The sequence below is a fragment of the Eulemur rufifrons genome, chromosome 6, assembly GCF_041146395.1.
Source record: "Eulemur rufifrons isolate Redbay chromosome 6, OSU_ERuf_1, whole genome shotgun sequence".
Classification (NCBI taxonomy): domain Eukaryota; kingdom Metazoa; phylum Chordata; class Mammalia; order Primates; family Lemuridae; genus Eulemur; species Eulemur rufifrons.
In genome coordinates, this window is record NC_090988.1 from 91538044 (window position 1) to 91554946 (window position 16903).

Here is a 16903-nt window from a genome sequence, read left to right on the forward strand (position 1 = left end):
TTTTAAAAATGATTATGATATTAGTATATCTTGATATTAGTATATACTAAGGTATTAGTATCTCTTGGCTAATAAACACATAGATTCTGAAAAGGATATTAGGTTTTATCCTCCAGGCTCGGTAAGCGTGGTCAACCATGGTTCCTATTTCCTCACTCTCCGAATGTTTTTGTTTCAGGACCACATTTCAGATTCTGGCAAATGGAAGTCATGTTACTGTCAGGTAGAAATAGAAGTGAGGCTACATTTATACTCTTGGGCTTTTCAGATTACCCGGAACTGCAAGTCCCACTCTTCTTGATTTTTCTGGCCATCTACAGTGTCACAGTGGTGGGGAATCTTGGGATGATTGTAATAATCAAAATTAACCCCAAACTGCACACCCCCATGTATTTTTTCCTCAGCCACCTCTCCTTCGTGGATTTCTGCTACTCCTCCATCGTTGCTCCCAAGACCCTGGTAAACCTAGTCATCACAGACAGAACCATTTCATTTTTAGGATGTGTAGTCCAGTTCTTTTTCTTTTGTATCTTTGTGGTAACTGAATCCTTTTTATTAGCTGTGATGGCCTACGATCGCTTTGTGGCCATCTGCAATCCCCTGCTCTACACGGTTGCCATGTCCCAGAAACTCTGTGCCTTGCTGGTGGTTGGATCATACGTGTGGGGAGTAGCATGTTCCTTGATACTGACATGCTCTGCTTTAAAGTTGTCTTTTCACGGTTTCAACACAATCAATCACTTCTTCTGCGAGTTCTCCTCACTGCTCTCCCTCTCTTGCTCTGATACTTACATCAACCAGTTGCTGCTTTTCGTTTTTGCCACTTTTAATGAAGTGAGTACACTGCTCATCATTCTCATGTCTTATGTGTTCATCGTTGTCACCATCCTCAAGATGCGTTCAGCCAGCGGGCGCCGCAAAGCCTTCTCCACCTGCGCCTCCCACCTGACCGCCATCACCATCTTCCATGGCACCATCCTCTTCCTCTACTGTGTGCCCAACTCCAAAAACTCTAGGCACACAGTCAAAGTGGCCTCTGTGTTTTACACACTGGTGATCCCCATGTTGAACCCCCTGATCTACAGTCTGAGAAACAAGGATGTCAAGGATACAGTCAGAAAGATAATGGATGCTAAAGTCTTTTCTTACTGAGCATGTTATTTTACTAGAATTTGCCCCGTCACATAAATGAAGTATGTTAATAAACATTAATTTTAAAGATATCTTTAAAATAAATAGTTAGTGTTGTACAATGGAATGAAAATATATTTTGGTTTCAAGAGACTAAACTTGGCTCTATCTCTTACTTTCTGGAAAAGATCAGCAATCTCTCTAATATTTAATATTTCTTCTATAAAACTGGCATGCATGAGTTAGTTCATACTCTGTAAAGATTTAGATATAATATACATATCATGTGGGGCACTTTGTATAACTTAGAAAACATTAATTTCATTCCTTTTTCTTATAGTGGAGTAGACTAGGATTTTAATAAATATATGAATTTATCTCATAAAAAGACAAAAGCAGTTAAGACATAGTCTTTGCCTTCAAGGATGCAAAATGCAATGTTGACAACAGATGGATGAAGAAGTGACCATTGTATAAGGCAGAAAACAATCACTAACACTGAGAGTTTGAGAGAATAAAAAGTTCAAACCCATTTACATACATTAGAAAGATGTCTTCACAAAATAGGTATTGTTTGAACTTGGCCTTCAGAAAAGGAATGGGCAGAGTTTCAGGGTATAAATTCTAGTAAGAAAGGAGTTTTATTCAGGAGAAAAGAGCATGAATAAAATCAAGGAGGTAAGAATGTAATACTGATCAAAGATCCAACAGATATTTTATTGAGCTAACATGGTATAAGTGTGTGTGTCTGTGTATTGTGCCTAAAAGTAGCTGACATGAATGTAAATTTGATTAAGATGTGTTGTATGTCATCAATGGGTTTTTAAAGGGGCTCCAGTGTGCAAATGTGATAAACTATGATAGACTTCACCAAAGGCCTAGAAATTATAGATCAGATATTAGATGATCTTAGGCCAAAACAGTGATGATGAATGCCTGCCCAACCTGTAGTTCATGCTGGTATTCTGATTACAAAGATAGCACAAATATTATCAATATTTAATAAACTTTTTTTTCCTGAGCATGGAAATAATATCTGAATCTGTCTCAACAGAATTCTCAATCACCTTTAAAAAAAAAGCTGTTTGGTGTAGCCTTAAGTGTTGAAAGCTAACTGCCTACATGAATGTATTCAAAATAAAATGATAATCAGGCAATGATTAGTATTAAGACCTATTTAATATGACAAATTAAAGATGCCAGCTCTCTCTTACCTTAATAACTCACTTTTGCTTGAAAAACTTGTGCAGCCTGCTTCTCTCTACTCACTATGTCCAGATAAAATTCCAAACACATCATCAATATAGTGGAAGGAATGAAGTTCTTATTTTGTTAAGGGAGAAAAAACTAACCTGGCAACAATTCTATATAAGCTTAACAAACTTATTTGTAATGCTCATATTATTTTGAATTTATGATTATTATTTAAATGTTCATTTTATGTATATATTATTTGATAAGGACTGAATTAAATAATTATTTTATATAGAAAAATAAGAAATCAGATAAGATTGTGTTTTAGATGTTGGATGTCTGATGAGGAAATGCTTTTTGTCTTGATTTCTGTTTTAATGAGTAGTCAAAAATTATTTTTGTAACATGTGCTACTTATGCACTTTCTAATTTTCTTTGAAATTAGGACATTACGTTACTATTCAATTGAATTTTAAATTCCACACTTTTCTTAGAACCTTGAAAAACTGCCATGTAAACAAGCACTAACCAGTGTATTTGATAATGAGAAAAAATAGTCCACATCCCCATCATGTGAGCTACCACCTATCAGCTACCAGACTTGAGTGTGAAGCCCTCTTTTAGGATCTGACCTGCCAGCTGATACTGAACATATCAGCAAGTGAAGCCAAGATCAGCCATGCCAGGGTCAGATCAGCAGAACTACTTGGATAATCCTTGCAATAGTGTCACAAACAATAAACGCTACAGACACCAAACACTAAGAATTCTGTGGATGTAATGAGTTACAGGTAATTCGTTTCCACATTCTCAAGAATCTGCGTATCTTTTCCTAAAATTGCTCTATCTGAGAATTCCCTCAATTTAAAAGGTTTTCTAGTTTTCTTTTTCCACCTAGAATTTTCACATTCACTTTCTCTCACTCTTCACAAGTGACTTATCTAATACGTTCACATCTAACTATATGAGTTACTCTGATGAGATAAACTAAAACAAACGTCCAACATCTAAAATATAAGGGCAGCTAAAAATGTTGCTATCCATGAGGTCTGAAATTTTTTTTAATCTAGAAACCTAAAACCCATGGGACTGCAAATTAGTACAACATCCGTGGAAAATAACTTGGAGATATCTCAAAGAAATAAAAGTAGAACTACCATTTGATCCAGCAATACCACTACTGGGAAGCTACCCAAAGGATAAAAAGACATTCCATAATAAAGTCATCTACACTAGAATGTTTATACCAGCATAATTCATAATTTCAAAGATGTGGAAACAACCCAAGTGCCCATCAATACATGAGTGGATTAATAAAATGTGGTATATGTATACCATGGAGAACTCAACCACAAAAATCAATGGTGATCTAGCACCTCTTGTATTATCCTGGTTAGAGCTTGAGTCTATTCTTCTAAGTGAAGTGTCACAAAAATGGAAAAACAAGCCCCAGATATACTCATCATTCAATTGGTACTAATTGATCAACATTTATGTGCACATATAGTAGTAACACGCAACAGGAGTTGGGCAGGTGGGAGAGGGGACTAGGGGATGGGTATATACACATCTAATGAATGTGTTGCACATTGTCTGGGGGATGGACACGCTTGTAGCTCTGATTTGGACAGCGCAAAGGCAATACATGTAACCTAAAAGTTTTTCCCCCATAATATTCCGAAATTTGAAAAAAAAGAAATTAAATCTTTCCTTAGTGAAACAAATTAGAAAAAAAAAAGGAGGGGGGAGAATAACAGTCTGATCTCTCTTTTTTGTATAAAGATGAAATATGTTAATAGTTGTAGTTAGAATAGGACTTAGGACATATGAAATACCCAATAAATATGACAGTTATCATTATTCTCAGTAAAAGAAATTCATTGTCCCCACCCCTATCTGGTATTTGGAAGATCTCTTGTGTGGCTTTGGACCCTACATCATTTAGCAAGGAGCTTTTGAGTATAAGGCAGACAAAATTTCTAAGACCTATTCATACATTTCATAATGGCAATGAAAGTACTGCCTCACAGACAATGCTTGTATGCAGCACACACTGTTTTGCAATTCATCGTGGATTCTGAATGTAAGTGTATTAGATTATAATAACAAGTAACAAGTTGGATTGTTTTCCCCACAATTTATATTCCATAGTGGTCAATAATTGTTGGAGTCCCAAGATAGAGTGGTTTTCTTGATATCTTGTTGATATTCCTCAGGGATCAATGATTGTATTGGGAAGCTTATGGAACATGGGCCCCAGAGATTCACACACACTCAAATATAAAGCATATATTTCCATCATAGCATCTTCAGAAACAGGGAAAGCAACATCTGTTCAATAGTTTGGTAAGTTGGACTACACCTAGCGTTTTGAGAAATGGAAACAAAAAGTATTTTCTGGGAGTGGGAAGCTTTATGTATTTTTCTCACTTAGTAATGTATTACAGTCCTATGTAGGACAATGAAGAATTGTAAAGGAGGGCAGGATTATTAGACAATTAAAAAAAAATCTTGTGTTTTATCCTTTCCTTAATTAGAAATTATTTTAAGGAGTATCATGTTTTGAGCACTCCTTAATGAAAATATTTTTCTTTGTGTATTAAGAGATAACTTGATTGGAAATGGTAGCAATTGCAAAACCAAATACCTTGTAACAGATGTTAATGTCATAGGGAAACAGTATGAATGAATTAGGATGAATGCTTGTCTTCTCTCTCCCTCCCTCTTCCCCTCTCTTACCCTAATTCCATCCATGGGAGATGGTGAAGACTGCACAGACCATCCAGACTGTCACCCCGATGCTGAGGGTGGCAGTGAGAATCCTTCAGGACTGTTCATGGAAGGACGTGAACATGTGAACCACCTGTGAAGCAGGAAAAAAAAAAAAAAACCAACAATTATTTTGGCTCTGTGCAAGGCCTTTTGAAATGTCTCTATGGCAGGTTTCTCTATTATGGCGCTATGGACATTTTGGTCCAGATAATGTTTTGCTGTGTGTGTTGGGGGCAAGTGGTTGTGGGGTGGGGACCCTCATGAGCATAATAGAACGTTTAGCAGCATCTGCATTAGGTGTCAGTAGTACCCACTCCCGTGGTGACAACCAAAAATGTCTCCAGACATTGACAAATATGCTGTTGGAATCAAAGTCACTTCTGGAAAAGACACACTGTTCTATGGGCAATTAACATCTTGATGTGTCATGTTTACACTTGAAAACAGGGAAGGGTTTTCAAAGTTATAAGCTGCTTTGTCCTCAGAGAAAGACAAATAACTCACTTTTTCTTGTCGTTTGAAGAGAGAAAACCATACCATCAGAATAATTATTTGTTCCCAAAGTTGAATTTAGTAATATATGTATCCTGCACATCTTTGAAATAGGTTGATGACTGGAAAAATACCAGGCTATCTTGGTCTCTAGTTCAGTTTTTTTTTCTCCAGGAACAGCCCTGACTGGTGCCTGTTGAGTCACTTAGTTAACACAGAGGGTTGGGAAGAGAGAGTAAATGAGGGCTTCTCAGCCTCTCTTTGCGATTGTGCTGTGTCAAAGGACTGGAATGTATGAGTCCCTCATTAGAAAAAATTCTTCCCTCCTTCCCCACTCCACCGCATAATGATTAAGCTTTGAGAATTTAGGCAAATTTATAAATTCCTTTAAGAGACAATAGGAGGAAAATATTTATGTTCATGGATGCTATAAGGATTAAATATGAAATGCAGTGTGTGTGTTTATATATACATACATAAAATTTTGTCTGTACTGTCCAGCTGTCTTTTACCTTTATGTTTTATCACAGTCATTTTTATGTCACCAAAAACGATGTAAAATTATCATTTTATTTAGCTGTATATTTTTCATCATATATACCATAATTTTGACCATTTACCTATTTTTTGATACTTTATTTCTGTTTTAATATCATAAATAATGCAGCAAAGCAGCAGACATTTTAGAAAAAATTTCTGATGCACATCTTTGCTTCTTCAAATAGATTCAAAGCAGTAAATTCATTTACAAAATAGATCTTTTTCAGGCTGATGAGTCATAGTTACAGTAATGTTGTAGTCACAAGTACCAATTCCCGGAAACATAGCTGATATTGAAGAGTGTAATTAATAAAATTGCTAAGCATATTTTATGGAGAAAACATTAATATAGAGTATAATGGTACTTTTTCCCTCTAAAATATATTAATAACAACAAAATATGAACAACTGTAGGTTAACAAGCTTAGGTAAGCCTATCTCCCATTACTTCAGTGGAAAACTCAGAGAAAGTTATTATATATTTTAAAAATTATTTCCTAGCATCCAAATATTTGGAATTTGAATTTCACAGACTAATAAGGCTAAGTAAATAATACTTTCACCTCTTTTCTAATGATTCAATGACAAGCTCACAATTGTGAAAACCTTATTGCAATAATCTTATAGTTCATATAAACGTTAATGTTTTTGTTTGATCTCAGAACTTTGAGTTTTATGCAACTGCATTTTACAATTATATAATGTCTGAAATTATCCTAAGTTTCCCCAAAGTCCTATTCTTTATTGATAACATTAATAATTTCACTTCATCTGATATCTTTTTATAGGAGACAGACAAAACTAAATTTTGGATCACGTAGTAAAGAATGACTTTGAGATTTTTTTCCTCCAATCTCAAATAACTTAGGGCCATGGGCAAGGAAAACTGCACCATTGTGACAGAGTTCATTCTCCGTGGACTGTCAGATGCCCCTGAGCTGCGAGCTTTCCTACTACTGATGTTCCTTCTCATCTATGGAGTCACAGTTTTGGCCAATCTGGGTATGACAGCCCTGATTCATGTGAGCTCTCGGCTTCATACCCCTATGTATTTTTTCCTCAGCCACTTATCCTTTATAGATTTCTGCTACTCCTCAATCATCGTGCCAAAGATGTTGGCTAATATCCTCAACAGAGACAAATCCATCTCCTTCCTGGGATGCATGATGCAGTTCTACTTGTTTTGTACATTTGTGGTCACTGAGGTCTTCCTGCTAGCTGTGATGGCCTATGACCGCTTTGTGGCCATCTGTAACCCACTGCTGTACATGGTTACTATGTCTCGGAAGCTCTGTGTGGAGCTGGTATCTTGCTGCTACTTCTGTGGAACGCTTTGTTCCCTAATCCACTTGTGCTTAGCTCTTGAGATCCCATCTTATAGATCAAATGTGATTAACCACTTCTTCTGCGATCTACCCCCTGTCTTAAGTCTTGCTTGCTCGGATGTCACTGTGAATGAGGTGTTTCTGTTCATTGTGGCCAGTTTCACTGAGGTCATTACCATGGTGATCATTCTCACTTCCTACTTGTTTATTCTCATCACCATCCTGAGGATGCGCTCTGCAGAAGGAAGACGCAAAGCTTTTTATACTTGTTCTTCTCATCTCACGGCCATTGTGGTCTTCCATGGAACAAGCCTTTCAGTTTACTGCAGGCCCAGTTCGGGTTCCAGTGGGGATGCTGACAAAGTGGCCACAGTGTTCTACACTATAGTGATTCCCATGCTGAACCCCCTGATCTACAGCCTGAGGAATAAGGATGTAAAGGAAGCTCTCAGGAATGTGAGAGAGAAGATTTTATAGCAGGATTCAGGATTCTAAAGTGGAGACAGGTGAGGGGTCAATAGGAGGGTTGCAGTGTCCGGAAGGGGAGAAGAGTGAGGAACTCAGTAGTTATGTGTCATTCTTTCTGATTCACTTATCTTTGTGCTCTTAAATTTAAAAGAATGCATTTAACAGGTTTCAAGGTTTGCATTGATTTATAATGTTATAAGTAGGTATGGGTAACAGTATTATTAAGACACACACATTTAGTTTGCTATGAAACCTTCCCAAGTCTATTATGGAAAAAATGTTCCTATCAAAATAAAATTTCTGTCATTTCATAATGCAGATCACCCCATGGTCAATAAGAGTGAACACATAAAATAATTCCATATATCTTTCATTTTTATTCTTTTTTAATATTCATTCTTTAATGTATTATTCCATTATTATTTTGTTGTAATTGGTGCTGTATCCAAGGTTGTTGAAATTTTGGATACTCTGTTATCTGTTACATGAAAAAAAATTACAGTTATTTCAAAGGAATCTTAGGAAAATTGAATTAAAGAAGCTGGAAACATGTGCAAAGAGTTTAGAATAATCACTAGAACATAAATAGTTCTCTTGTTCTCTCTGTATGTAAATATAGATATTAATATATATTCACACAATCATTTAAAAACCATTTTTAGAAATAGCGTCATTTCTGAATTAAGCCTCTTTTCTCATTTTAACTTTTCTTTTATCTTCATGCTGACTTTAAAATCCACTGTGGATAATGTGCTTACTGACATGTATAAACAGACTTCTAACCTTTGTTTATGTTCTTCGCATGTGTCTTTGGTTTTGCTAAAATGCCTTTTATTTCATCCTTTCTCTATATGCTCTATATTTGAAGCACATCTCTTCATTTCTTCTTGATTATACACACCATTGACACTTTATTTATAATTCCACTATGACTTTTGTAAATTTCCTCATTATATTTTACATATTTAAAGGAAGCTTCTCTCCCTATATCTCTAATAGTTTTAGAATGGCAATTGGATTCAGTTCTTGAAAATTAGGATTTTTTTAATTTGTCAATAATGTAACTTCTTCAATTCTTGGTTTTCTGCAATTTACATTGGATAATACTGCTAACCTCACAGCATTTTAATGGGATTAAATTTTCACATCTAGGTACTCACTGACATGAAGAAAGTACTCAGAGGGTATTCAAATGAAGTCATTGAGGCCCGAGGTTATTTAACTTTTATTTCACTATCAATGTCATATGATAAGTTTATCTACTTTTATTAAAGGGATATTTGATATTAAATGAATGCCTGTTGAATTAATAGTATGCATGTTGGGATTAATGTATGAATTTAGATCACTTCCAGAGCCTTCAACAATGTGAATCAGCCCACATTGGCATGTGATTTCTATCAGTCAGAGTCCACTTAGGAAAACAAATGCCCAGCAGGATGTAATAGAAGGAATGTTAGTTATTAGAGGCCTGAAAGAGCACAAAGCGGACACTGTGTATTAATTTAAGGATCCTCAACTGCTATAGGCAGCTATTGCTCTTGATGTTAGAGGACAGCAGTCAAGAGGTATTGTGACCAGAACCTCAGAGCATAGGGGAAGCAGTGCAGTCAGCTGGTGTTAAGCCCTGAGGAAGAGACAAAACTCTGAGTGTGCCTGGGCCTGTGTGGCTGGGTTAGGTCTCAGCAGTTTTCCCACCTCTGGTGGCACCACTGAGCAGGGTCTTTGGACACCAAAGGGGGCCATGCCAGACTACTGCTCCCACTCTGAAGAGACTACTATGTGAGGCTGGAGGAAGATACCAAGTGTCTATTGTGGCTGGATTTACATTAACAGATACAGAAAAATCTAGAGGAGTTTTGATGGATCTTTTCTCCTCTCCCTTTTCTTCCCACCCTCCTTTTTCCCTCTCCCCTCCCCCCTTTCTCTGTTTTGCAGAATCTAACAGGAAGCCAGCTAGAAATGGCATCTGGGGAATGCGGTTTGCAAACTCCAGGAGCAGAAGCACAGCCCAAAGTGTAGGAGGGTGGACATGAAAATGAGACCAGATCCAAGCATACACAGCTTCTGAGGAAACTGCAGTTTATGATGCAAGAGACACAATGAAGAGCTGCTTTTACCTCTTCTCATCTCACCAATAGTATGTAAATCTTTCTATATCTGAACACTTGAATATGAGTCAAGACTTTCAGTCTTATTTCTCAAAAGAAGATATACAAATGGCCAACATGTCAATCATTAGTCATCTGAGAAATGCAAGTCAAAACTACAATGGGACATCATCTCTTCCCAGTTAAAATGGCTTCTATCTAAAAGAAGGGTAGTAGCAAATGCAGGGGAGGATATGGAGAAAGGGGAACCCTCATGTGCTGTAGCTGGGAATGTAAATTAGTGTAACTACTATGGAAAATGTATGTATCCACAAGAGGAGAATTTAGTATATTGAAAAGATATCGGCAGTGTCATGTTTATTGTAACACTATTCACAATAGTCAAGTTACTGAATCACCCTAAATGTCCATCAATGGTTGAAGGGATTAATATATTGTGATACATATACACAATAGAATATTATAATATGCAGCCACAAAAAGAATGAAATCCTGTGTTTTGCAACAAGATAAATGGAAATGGAGAACATTATGTTTAAGTGAAAAAAGCCAAGCACAGAAAGACAAATTTTGCATGTTTCCATTCATATGTGGGAGGTAAATATTAAAAACAATTGATATCATTGAAACAGAGAGTAGAATAATCATAATCACAGGCTGGGAAGGGTAGGAGGAAGCAGTAGATAGTAGTGATCGTTAATGTGTGCAAAAATACAGTTAGATAGAATTAATATTGGATAGCACAACAAAGTGACTATAGTCAACAATAAGTTACAGTATACTTTAAAATAACTAAAAGGGTGAAACTGGAATGTTTCTAACACAAAGAAATGTTAAATGCTTGAGGTGATGGATACCCCAATTACCCTGATTTTATTAATTCACATTGTGTGCCTGTATCAAAACATGACATGTACACTGTAAAGACATATAGACATTATGTACCCATAATAATTAAAAATAAAGAAGAATATCTTCACAAAATAGGTATTGTTTGAACTTGATCTTTGACAAAAGAATGAGCAGAATTTTAGGATATACATTCCAGTACGAGAGGAGTTTTATTCAGGAAGAAAACAGCATGAGCAAAATCAAGGAAGTAAGAATGTAATATTGATCAAAGATCCTACAGGTATTTTATTGAGCTAACATGCTATAGCATGTGTGTCTGTCATATTGGATTTAAAAGTAACTGACATGAATGAAAACTTGAATAAGATATGACCTATATCTTGAATGTGTTTTTAAAAGGGCTCCAGTATGAAAGTGTGATAAAGTGTGATAGACTTCACCAAAGGCTTAGAAATGATAGATCAGATCTTAGAAAATCTTATGCCAAACTAGGGGTGATGAGTGCCTGCCCACCCAGTGGTTCATGCTGTTGTTCTGCCTACAACGATGTCACACACATTATCAATTCTTTCAACGATGTCACACACATTATCAATGTACTTTCTTTCTGAGCCTTGGAAATAATCTCTGAATCCTTCTCAACAGAATTCTCACCCACCTTTAAAAAAAAGTGTTTGAAATAGTCTTAAATGTTAAAAGCTAACTGTTTACATAAATGTATTCAAAATAAAATCAGGCAATCATTAGCATCAAGACTTTTTTAACCCGACAAATTAAAAATGCCAGCTGCGTCTTTCCTTAATAACTCACTTTTGCTTGAGTAACTTTTACAGCTTTCTCCTCTCTGCTCATTGTGTCCAGATAAAATTCCAAACATATCATCACTATAGTGGAAGAAATATAGTTTTTGCTTTGTTAAGGGAGAAAGAAATAACCTGGGAACAATTCTATATATGCTTAACAAAGTTATTTGGAAGAGTCATATTATTATGAATTTATGATTATTATTTAAATGTTCATTTATATATATATTATTTGATGAGGACTCAAATAATCATTGTACACAGAAATATAAGAAATGAGAAAAAACTTTGTGCTAGATACTGGATATCTGATGAGAAAATGCATTTTCTCTTTACTTCTGTTTCTCTGAGAACTCAAAATTCTTTTTCATAATATCTGCTACTTAGTCAATTTCTATTTTTCTTTGAAATTAGGACATTGCATTACTATTCAATTGAATTTTAAATACACACTCTTTTACAATCTTGAAAAACTGCCATGTAAACAAGCACTAACCAGTGTATTTGATAATGAGAAAAAATAGTCCACATCCCCATCATGTGAGCTCCCACCTATCAGCTACCAGACTTGAGTGTGAAGCCCTCTTTTAGGATCTGATCTGCCAGCTGATACTGAACATATCAACAAGTGAAGCCAAGATCAGCCATGCCAGGGTCAGATCAGCAGAACTACCTGGATGATCCTTGTAATAGTGTCACAAGCAATAGCGGTTGTTATTTTTAACCAATATGTTTTAGATTGCTTTGTTATGTTCTCATTGGAGTCACTCACTTTCTCAAATTCTGGTTGATGAATCTTGGATTCTTGCTGTAGGTTTGGAAAGTCTCTGTTATTATTTCTTTGAATAAATTTTCTACCCCAACCCCTCTCTCTACCACCTCTTTAAGGCCAATAACTCTTAAGATTTGCTCTTTTGACGCTATTTTCTAGATCCTGTAGACATGCTTCATTCTTATTTATTCTTTTTTTCTTTTTTCTCTTCTGACTGTGCATTTTCAAATAGCCTGTCTTCAAGCTCACTAATTTTTATTCTGATGGGTGAATTGTGCTGTTGAGAGTCTCTGGTGAGTTTGTTAGTTAGTCAATCAAATTCTTAAGCTCCAGAATGTCTGCTTTTTTTTTAAATCACTGTGATGTCTTTGTTAAATTTCTGATAGGCTTCTGAATTGCTTCTCTGTGTTGACTTGAAATTCATTGACCTTGTTCAGGACAGTTATTTTAAATGTGCTTTGGCTGAAGGGTCACTTATCTCCATCATTCCAGGATTGGTCACAGGTATCTTACTTACTTCATTGGGTGGGGTCAAGGCTTCCTGTATGTTCTTGATGCTTGTGGATGTCCGTCAATGTTTAGTCAGTGAAGAGTTAAGTATTTATTTTAATCTTCACTGTGTGGGCTTATTTGAACCCATCCTACTTGAGAAGGCTTTCTAGATTCTAAAAGGGAATTGAGTGTTCTATTCTAAGCCTCTGATCACTACAGGTGTATCTGCAGTGGGGTTGCCCAAGCCCAGTAATGCTGTGACTCTTGCACACTCCCAGTGGTACTGCCTTTGTGAGATGATATGTGGTCCTTCTGAAGGTGCTCACGCAGATAGTTATTGCATTAGGTGTTCATGGGAAGGGAAGATAGCTAGAGGTTTCTACTCAGTTATTGTGCTCTCTCTCTCACCCCACATACTTTATCAAACTCTGGGAAGGTTATGACAGACACTTTCTTAAATCTCTCCTATAACCATTAGGGATATCTGCTATTATCCCACACAGAGACAACTTGTTAAACAGTACAATTTGTTTCAAATTTAAAATTGTTGATTTCATTAAAGCTTGTTAATACAATTTTTAATATGAAATTATCTTATGTGATTTAAATACATTTCACCAAAAGCTTAGCACTTCAAATTTACTAATATATGATTCCATTTATGGATAGTCATCATAAAATTAATTCCAATCAAATATTTAAATTTAAACCAACTTTTAAAATCACTTCCCATCTCTCCAAGTCTAAGATAGATAAGCAAAGCAGCTTTACTATGAATGGGTTGCCTAGACGACACAAGGCATCACTGCCAATAGTGTTCTTCATAGATGTGCTTTTAGGTTTTCTGGCATAATACTCTCTCCTTTTATGGTGAGGCATGTTGTGAAAATAGTCTGGTGGTGCTTTAAGAACAAAATAAATAGGCATGAAACAAACGTTTTCATCATTCTGCTATATATGTGAGTATATATATTATACTATACATGTAAATATCATATATAGACTCATAGGTATATAGCCAATTGGTAATGGTTATATTGGCTAGAATTGGCTAGAATACATGTCAAATGCCATTCATTTCAATAAAAGACATTTACACATGCTACAGAGAAACAAGAAGTCTTACCATGGGTTTGAAGTGTCTTGATTAAAGAAAACTTCAGACCTCATGAATAACAAGTTAGATTTTGGATGCTTTTGTTCCCCTCATCAGATTAATTCATGTGGTTAGATGTGAATGTATTAGAGAAATGCCTTGCTTGTGAAGAGTGACAGAAAAGGGAATGTGAAAATTCTAGTTGGAAAGGAGAACCAGAAAGCATCCTAAACATAGGCAAACCTCAGATAGATGAGTTTTAGGAAAACACATATAGACTTTTGAGAATTGGGAAACTGGTTACCTGTAACTCATTGCATCTATAGATTTCTTGAAGTTTTTGGTTTCTCTAGAGGCAAATATTAATAGATGGTGGTTTGAACACTAATAGTTCCGATTGAAATTGCTGTATATAGTCAATAAAGGAGCATACTTGAGGAGTATCCTTGAGACATTCCCATTAAATTATCTCCAGTATTCAATAGGGAGTGAACCACCCCAGAAACACTGTGGAGCTATGTTCTTCCTCACGGTCGTATGGGTGGTGCAAACCAATCACAGTATAAGGCCTCTTTCTGTCAGGGGGTCTGTGTGTGACTTTGGGCAAGTTTCATCTGTTGTGCCTCAGCCACTTCATTTGTAAAAAGGGATATTGGTACTGATTATTTTAATAAAGATGAAATATATTAATAGTTGTAGTTAGAATAGTCCTTAACACATAGGAAATACTCAGTAAATGTGAGCAATTACTATTATTCTCAGTAAAAGAGATTTATTACCCCCATCCCTGCAATCTGGTATGTGGAAGATCTATTGTGTGGCTTTAGACCCCATATCCTTTAGGAAGGAACTTTTGAGTATAAGGAAGAAAAAGTTCATAAGACCTATTCATGTATTTCATAAAGGTAATGTGAGTACTGGCTCACAAAGGCAATGCTTGGATGCAATTCATCATGGACTCAGAATGTAACTGTGTTATGTTATAATAACATGTACGAAGTTGGATGGTTTCCCCCTGCTTATATTCCACAGTGGTCAATAATTGTTGAAGTCTCATGATAGAGTGGTTTCCTTGATACCTTGTTGGTATTCCACAGAGATCAATGATTGTTTTGGGAAGCTTGTGGAAGGTGGGCCCCAGGGATTCACACACACACAAATATAAAACCTATAACATTTCCATCATAGCATCTTCAGAAATAGGAGAAGCAACATCTGTCCAGTAGTTTGGTCGGTTGGACTGTACTTTGTAATTAGAGGAATGGAAATGAAAAACATCTTCAGGGAGATGGAAGCTGTATGTATTTTTCTTACTTGGTAATTTATTACAGTCCTATGTAGGAGAAAGAGAAACTGTAAAGGAGAGGAGTAGTATCAGACAATTTTTTAAAAAATAAATCTCTGTTTTATCCTCTTCCCAATTAGAACTTATTTTAAGGAGTGCAATGTTTTGAGTGCTCCTTAATGAAAATAATTTTCTTTGTGTATTAAGAAACAACTTAATGGGAAATGGGAACAATTGCAAAACCAAACATCTTATAACAGATATCAGCAAGCTAGGGAAACAGTGTGAACTAATTGGGATGAATGCTTGCTTTCTCTCTCCCTCCCTCTTCTTCCTCTCTTACCCTAACACCATCCGTGCGAGATGGTGAAGACTGCACAGTGATCCTCTGGACCATCACCCTGATGCTGAGGTTGGCAGTGAGAATCCTACAGGACTGTTCATGGAGGGACGTGCACATGTGAAACACCCTGAAGCAGGAAACCAGAAAAACAAACAAACAGAAAACGATCATTTTGGCTTTGTGCAAAGCCTTCTGAAATGTCTCTATGCCAGGTTTCTCTACTATGGCGCTACAGACATTTTGGTCCACATAATGTTTTTTGTGTGTGTTAGGGGCAAGGGGTCGTGGGGTGGGGACCCTCATGAGCATAGCAGAACGTTTAGCAGCACCGCTAAATGTGCAAGGCTCGTTGTAACAACCAAAAATGTCTCCAGACACTGACAAATATGCTATTGGAATCAAAATCACCCCTGATCAATGTTATTCCTAAATGTGCTCTTAGGTGATGATCAGTGAAACCAATTTGATGGTGAGTCGGGCAGATGTTGGGGGGGAGGGGATGGGTGTATACATACATAATGAGTGCAATGCGCACCGTCTAGGGGATGGACACGCTTGAAGCTCTGATTCGGGGCGGGGGGGGGGGGGGGCAAGGGCAATAAACGTAACCTAAACTTTTTTACCCCCACAATATGCTGAAATAAGACTAAAAAAATAAAAAAAGAAAAAGAAGTGTCTTCCCCTCCCCCCCAAAAAAGTCACCCCTGGAAAAGACACACTGTTCTATGGGCAATTAACTGATGTGTCATGTTTACACTTGAAAACAGGGAAGGGTTTTCAAAGTTATAAACTGCTTTGTCCTCAGAGAAAGACAAATAACTCACTTTTCCTCGTCATTGGAAGAGAGAAAACTATACCATCAGAACAATTATTTGTTCCCATTGTTGGATTTAGTAATATATGTATCCTGCACACCTTTGAAATAGGTTGAAGATTGGAAAAAATACCAGGCTGTGTTGGTCTCTAGTTCAGTTCTTTTCTTCTCCAGGAATAGCCCCGACTGGTGCCTGTAGAATCACATAGGTATCTACAGAAGGTTGGGAAAACAGAGAATGAATGAAGGGCTACTCACCCTTTTTTTACACTAGTTCTGTGTCAAAGACTTGGGATATATGAGTTCCTCATTAGAAAAAATTCTTCCCTCCTTCCTCCCTCTACAACATAATGCTTATATTTTGAGAATTCAAGCAAATTTATAAATTCCTTTAAGCGACAATAGGAATAAAA

At 36.4% G+C, this 16903-nt stretch overlaps 2 protein-coding genes across 2 annotated transcripts; both read left to right on the forward strand.

The window, feature by feature from the left end:
• The first annotated feature begins 210 nt into the window (after window positions 1-210).
• LOC138384454 (olfactory receptor 5D18) lies at window positions 211-1152 on the forward strand. Its single transcript, XM_069469958.1, has one exon. The coding sequence runs from the start codon at window positions 211-213 to the stop codon at window positions 1150-1152; it is 942 nt and encodes a 313-aa protein (XP_069326059.1).
• A 5849-nt stretch (window positions 1153-7001) lies between these two features.
• On the forward strand, window positions 7002-7931 carry LOC138384951 (olfactory receptor 5L1-like). The gene has a single exon (XM_069470592.1). It carries the CDS (start codon window positions 7002-7004, stop codon window positions 7929-7931), a length of 930 nt encoding a protein of 309 aa, XP_069326693.1.
• Window positions 7932-16903: the final 8972 nt, after the last annotated feature.

What these genes read in the sequence shown, in the direction of transcription:
- LOC138384454 (XM_069469958.1), top strand. Translation starts at nt 211, where the DNA reads ATGTTACTGTCAGGTAGAAATAGAAGTGAGGCTACATTTATACTCTTG.
- LOC138384951 (XM_069470592.1), top strand. Translation starts at nt 7,002, where the DNA reads ATGGGCAAGGAAAACTGCACCATTGTGACAGAGTTCATTCTCCGTGGA.